Source organism: Neolamprologus multifasciatus, chromosome 2 (genome assembly GCF_963576455.1).
Source record: "Neolamprologus multifasciatus chromosome 2, fNeoMul1.2, whole genome shotgun sequence".
Classification (NCBI taxonomy): domain Eukaryota; kingdom Metazoa; phylum Chordata; class Actinopteri; order Cichliformes; family Cichlidae; genus Neolamprologus; species Neolamprologus multifasciatus.
In genome coordinates, this window is record NC_140440.1 from 5,897,154 (window position 1) to 5,903,973 (window position 6,820).

The 6,820-nt window shown below is 40.8% G+C and overlaps 1 protein-coding gene across 1 annotated transcript; it reads right to left on the reverse strand.

The window, feature by feature from the left end:
- Positions 1-334: 334 nt before the first annotated feature.
- ltc4s (leukotriene C4 synthase) lies at positions 335-3,530 on the reverse strand. Its single transcript, XM_085133752.1, has 5 exons — positions 3,378-3,530; positions 1,882-1,981; positions 1,559-1,629; positions 1,377-1,458; positions 335-612 (listed from the first exon to the last, which is right to left on the reverse strand). Exons 1-5 carry the CDS (start codon positions 3,433-3,435, stop codon positions 471-473), a joined length of 453 nt encoding a protein of 150 aa, XP_084989878.1. The 5' UTR covers positions 3,436-3,530; the 3' UTR covers positions 335-470.
- Positions 3,531-6,820: the final 3,290 nt, after the last annotated feature.

Below are 6,820 nucleotides of genomic sequence, written 5' to 3' on the forward strand. Positions count from 1 at the left end.
TCAGTTCAAGCATAAATGGAAATTGTAGGGGAGATAAGAGGTTCCTCTTTCTGTAAACACAGCGTTTCCTCCTTGGTGTGCTGTGTAAATATGACTGAAGATGTCCTGAAAGAACATTTATTAATAATAGATGCAAAACGAAAGAGTTTAAGTTTTAAATATTGACTACCCCCTTATATCCACTATAATAAGAACGAGGCTTTAGCATGCAGCGCTTTAAATTGTAGTTAAGTATTTTTACACCGTGGTATCTGTCGTTTGAAATGAAGAAACTTTGAGGTCAAAGTCGGGGTGTGGTGCCCTCTGCTGGTGATCAACAGAAACTGTCAGATGCAGATACATCATCTCCCTTTATTCCCTACTTTCAGGTTGATAACAGAATATTTAACGAACTGTATGAGAAATACAGAGATGAAGATCAGAGTAGAAGACAACCTCTCCTCCCTTTTGTCACTTCTTATCCTCCTTGGTCAAAACAGCCCGAGGATGAAGCAGAGTTCCTGCAGCAGGTCCACGTTCAGGTAAACTCGGCAGAAGGTGAGGAAAATGCCAACAGCCGAGAACCCGATGAGAATCCAGAGAATCTGAGCGCTGAAGTAAAGAGGAGCCAGACTGAAAGAGACCAGAGGCATGAACAGGTTTGAGTCAGTTTACCTGTTACACACCTGCACAGGCAGAACTACTCACAGTAAGTCATTTACAGGAGGCAGAAAGCTCTGTTCCACCTGGTTGAATGAACATTTTATATTTTAACTACTATTTTCTAAAAGTGTTAGCATTTTGACCACAGCCAAAAGAGGCCACATACAGATACTACAGGAATCAGCCTGTAAACATTTTCATTTCTTGCTGTAAAGTTAGACATTTTTACATGAGTCTATGCGGGAGCCTCTAGTGGACATTAGAGGAAGTGCAGAATTTAGTTTTTAAAAAAATACAAGCTTTGAAAAAACCAACATGACGAGGCATTCAGGGGACAGTCTGGATCTAAACAATCGCAGTCAAAAATAAATAACCTTAGCTTGGTGATTTTGTACTCTTGTCCTCTGTTTGCATAGCTCAAAATTTTAATAGTTGCCGTTTGTCAGACTGATATATAATTTCCCTAGGGATTAATAAAGTATGCTGATTCTGATGATGTCACACAGTTGGACATTTTTAACTCAGCATTTAACTTCACTGTGAACATTTCAAATTCAATAACCCTGAGAGATCCCATCCTTCAGAGGGTATGAGAGGCAGAGCAGGAACTTTCTATAAAGTAAAACTCACATTTCATATGGGAGTTCCTGCAGTGCAAACGTTAGCATCAGTATAAGAATGATTTTAAACAGCGAGTGTATTTTTGTAAATGTAGGGGTTCTCATAGCTCTCACCGTCCCTGTGCAGACTCAGAATATCCTCTAAAGTAATTGAACCGTCCGTATAAATAAAGCAAACCGCAGACTGAAGACAGACCTGAAACACACAGACACACCTTTAAATATTTGCCTTTTCAGGTCGTAAAGTGTATATGTTAATGCTGATGCAGCAGCCTCTGTGGCTTCTGTCGCCTCACCTTGGCTGAAGAATACTCCAGATAGCCACAGCACGGTGATGAAGATGGGGAAGTACTCTGAGCAGTTTGCTCTAAACACAAAGGACAACAAAACTAACCGAAACTAAGTGGTAAAACAATACACACCACAGCCTCCAGGGGGCACCAGAGGCATCAATTTCATTCTCACCAATTTATCAGGTAAAATTTTGTTCTCTGGTGTAAATCTATATAGTTAAGAACTGCCCTTATTGGGGACTTTCGTCCCTCCAAAATTGAAGGGTCCCCACAGGATTTTAGTAATACAAGTACATGCATAGACAAACAGACACAAAGGGGCTCACTGAGCTCTGAAGACCCTCTCAAATTCTGGTGGTCCAGTGGTGGCAGGTGGAGTCACTGAATACTTCCTCCTGGCATAAATTACCTGGAGAGAGAAATAGGCTAAAAACATAAAGAACACATTTTAGTGCACAATACACCTTAATTACGTGAACTTTATTATTTTTTTTCAAATGTTAAATAAAAGATGGCTTCATGAGCTGTCCTTCACACAGCTTCTGCTACACAAACCAAAGTACACACCACGCTGCTCATCTATGCAAATTTTATTTATAAAAGCTAAAGAAAATATAAAGTGGAAGCAAGAATGCAGTGAGGGCTGTGAACGCCAGCTGTCACATGTGCAGATAGTGTTAAAAATACTCTGTTAAAGTACTGACTCAACTCCTTAACTCAAAGTAAAGAGTAGCGACTCTAAAATGTACTCTAGAAAGTAGCTCTTTGGAGGACGTTTCTACCAGCTATGTGTGTGCAGAGCTAACTCAACCTTGTGCTATATTAATGTAATAAGATATTAGATTTTTTTTAAAAAATGGCCTAAATTTTAATTCTCATAAATATTCAACTTGAATCAGATCAGCAGAACATGAGAAGAGAAAGAGGAAAATTTAAAAACAAAAAACTATTTTCCCTTGCCTACATTGTAGAGGGTGACTTTGGCCCTAAACAGAAAGTGTACAGTCAGGGGTTCAAGTGGATTCAGCAGGTTAAGGAACCCTAAAAATTGGACACACCAGTCTGTAATGGCTCAGCGTGGGGGAAATCCTAATTCACAATTTCTATTGAGAGCTGCAGTAGATTTTCTTAATGTACAAGCTGTGATCAGCTGTTTTAAATCCATCACAGTACAGCAAAGTAACCCATTTAACCCCTGCACTAACTTGCAGAGGATTTTCATGCAGCTTTTAAATAACAGTCAGTAAAACATAATGTCACATGTACAGACCCAATATGCGATTTAAAAACACGACAACTATGCATATATGTTTTAAAATGCCAGTGAATCAAATATCACTGAGCAGTCTTTAATTTAAGCCCTCTCCTTCCTCTTCTGTCCTTCTTATCCTTCTCCATCTCTTTTCATGCCACACCCTCAAGTACAGATATCTGGAAATTTTACTTTAGTAAAGTAACAAAGTACAAATACTTCGTTACTTCCCACCTCTGGTGTATGCTGACATGCAAACACAGGAATTCAAACTGCTTTAAATATGACAAACAGATAAAACACGTGTAAACAGAATTCAGGAAATAAAAAGGCCGGTTAAATCACTGTGTTTAACTTTTTTGTGCATTTATAATTTTAAAACGGACGAGGTCTGAAGACGGCCTCGACTATGAAAACAGCACCAGCTGAGCCGTTTCTCGAGTCTGCAGGCTGGAACAATTTAAAACGGTCATAAACATACAAAACGATGTAAAATTAAACAGGAAGGAGAAAACAACGTTTAGAATGATCATTTAATCCCAGTAAGAAGTCGTGTCACAAAAAGCTTACCTTGCTCCAGGATGCCCAGCAGTGTCACGGCGCCGAGCCCGACCAGCTCCTCCATCATTTACAGAGTCACACAGGTGAGGCCGGCACACACCTGGTCTGCGAGGACAGGAGGACAGGTGTAATGCCAAGCAGTTCGTCTCGATAGAATTTATCTGCGTCGGGAGCGCGCACTGGGCAGGGAGAGCGGACCCAGTTGACTCCGCCTCCATTCCAACCACACCAGACCTGGAAGTTTACTTTAGTGAACAGGTGAGTGTCGTTACATTACAGTTCAGTTTGTGGGTTACAAGAGAGGGAGGGATTATTTTGGGCTTGACTCCATGTTTGTGTTTCAGATTTGCATCTTCGAGCATCCACAGCAGATCGCTAGACTCAACATGTTCATGTTCTTATCAGTAAACGGCGTCTGTTATGACATCAGGTTTGTTATTTAATTCCACACTGCCAGAATTAGTGTCCCGCATCTAGTGGTAAATGGTAAATGGACTGATTCTTATATAGCGCTTTTCTACTCTCCCGGAGTACTCAAAGCGCTCTATACAACATGCCACATTCACCCAGTCACACCCATTCTCACAAGCCCTTTATCTATACTTAGTGCTTTTTCTAACTACATTCACACACATTCATACTCCGATGGACGCATCGGAGAGCAACTTGGGGTTAGTATCTTGCCCAAGGATACTTGGCATGCAGACTGGAGGAGCCTGAGATCGAACCACCAACCTTCCAATCAGTAGGTGACCTGCTCTACCTCCTGAGCTACAGCTACAGCCACCCCAGTATTTTATTTACACACCTTTAACATTATGATCAGTTACTGCTCTTGATCTTTGCCTTTTTAAGTCCCCCCACCCCCCCCACCCCACGGTTCTAACAGGCTGACCCTGCCACAGTCGGTTCCCCGTGTCCAAATCATGGAGAAACAGTGTCCACCAGATTTTGTTACAGCCTTAATATTTCCCTTTTAACAGTTTAAATTAACTGTAGTCATTAGCTGCAGTAATAAGTATTTTCACAGGGCATTTGTTTTTTTCTAAAGATGACCTGACCAACCTCTGTCACTAAAAAGAGAAAAAACAAAAAGACAAAAACAAAAAAGAAAACTCATGACACTGATGACAGCGGGTAAACTTAAAACTGTTGTCAGACGGTTACAAGAAATCCCTGGAAATTCGAGGCTGACCCTTTTTAAAAAAAACAAAAAACAAAAACAAAAACCCAAAACAAACAAACAAACAAAAAAACAGATTCAGTGTCACAGGTGTGTCCGCGATGGTTCCACCAGCTCTGCGTGGAAAGCGCAGCTTTCTGCTGTTGGTACATCAAAGAGTAATGCCACAAATTGGCTGGAAGTAGGTGACAAGCAAGGACTTTAAGTAAAAGTTTAATTATTTCATATTTAAGTAAACATAACCTAACCAAGAAAAAGATGATCAAAAGGTTGATGTCAGGTGGAGTGGAAGAGCAGTTTATGTGGGCCAGTTTTTAATAGCCTGCAAGACACAAGTGACCTGTATTAGCTAACAATCGACCCCTCCCCCTTCATAAAAATCAATGTTCCACTTTCACATTTGCAAATTATTCTGAAAACAAAAAAGCAACACAAGGCAGCGTTAAAACTGCTACCATACAACCTGGCCCACAAACAAGCCAACAGCTGCACCCTCACTAAAGCCAGTTTTCCTACCACCACAAATGAAGTGGAATGTAAAAGTGAATGTTGGCAGTTATGGTAATGCATGGCAAACCAGTTTTTAGTACAGGAAGTTGGTCAAGTCATGTCAGCCCCAGGATAGTAAGTCAATCCTTGCAAATGGGTTCAACAGGAAAAAACAAAACAACAACCTAGGAACAGCAAGTAAAAATCTACTGTGCCTAAATGAGCACCAGATCTCATCAAAAGTGCCCAACACCAAATAATGTGCAGCTACACATACACTGCTTTGCTAAAATGCCAGTATGAGCATCAGTAACATACCAAAACAACAATGCCTACATCAACCAAAATTTCCAAGACGCCAAAAAAGAGGGAACGTAGCTCACAGCAAGTCACAGCAGTTAATGGTCTACAGAGCTACCAGACCCGACTACCAAGCTAAATTTTACACTATTTAAGTTAAACTTTGCAACTCCTGCTTTTCATACATTCAACAGTTACACTCTGCCACACCACAAGACTCGCCCAGCCATGTGTCCAGTCAGGCCACAAACCCACAAGACTAATATACCAGTGAAACACCAGCCACAGAGTTTATGCTTCCCAGCCCCAGTTATTTAGTACAAGATGATTTTAACCCTAGTCTTCAGACAGATACCTGTGGTGGGTATGTAACAAGTGTCACCTGGCAGTTTGTTGCTCTCTGCCAGGTGATTGGCTGTTCACCTGTTTGTCCATGATTTGGACAGGGGGAAGAGACTGTGGCAAGGTCAGCCTGATGGAATCTGTTCACCTCCAAATAGGGGAAAGCTGTGAGCTGACCCTGTGCAAGACTGGGGCAGAAAGACTTAAAAAGGTAAAGATCAAGAGCAGTAACTAATCATAATCTTAAAGATGTGTAAATAATTCTGGCAGTGTGGAATGAAATAAGAAACCTGATGTCAGTAAACAGCGTCTGCATTTATAGATGAGAACATGAATATGTTGAGTCTAGTGTGGATGCTTGAAGGTGTGAATGTGAAACACAAACATGGAGTTAAGCCCAAAATGAGTCCTCCTCCTTTCTTGTAAACCACAAACTGAGCAGTAATGTAACAACACTCACCTGTTCACTAAAGTAAAACGTCGCTACTTTCTGTCGAGAACAACTGCCTGAGCACAGGTAACAGGGAGAGGGAGTAAACCTGTGGGGCCGGATGGAAACGCCTGATAGGACTGTAGTTTCCTGACAGTTCCCTCGGGCTCTTTTCTAATAATAACCAGTTTTTGTTTCCTCCAAGAGAATGCTCGCTAGAAGCGATAGAATCAGAAAGGTTCAGGTTTGTTTATACCTGTAAGTCTGCAGTAGATGAATCATCTGTCCTTACAGCACATTTTCAGAGGAGACTGTTACAAGCCCAGGAGTTGATGTACTTTATTAGGTTCCTGTTCTGGTCAAATTGGACTTCATTGTTTATTTAGAGTACAGCAGAGCTGCAGAGAGCAAGTCAGGAGGATGTTACCTGTCAATAACCCAGCAGCAGCCCGTGTTTAGTTTTAATATTGTTACAAAGGAATGTAAATCAGCGATTTATTGGACTGTAAACTCTGTTTTATTGTTAGATTTACCTTTAGGTGAGAGGAAGAAAGTTATAAACTTTTCTAAAGCTTCTAAAGTAGCTTCTGCTTTGCCCAATTAATTGAATCATTAACTGTAATGAAAAGTAACAGGATTAATATCAATGTAAACATGGCTTGAATAAGATGGCTGCCACTACACTGAAGTGACAAATCTGTCCACCAA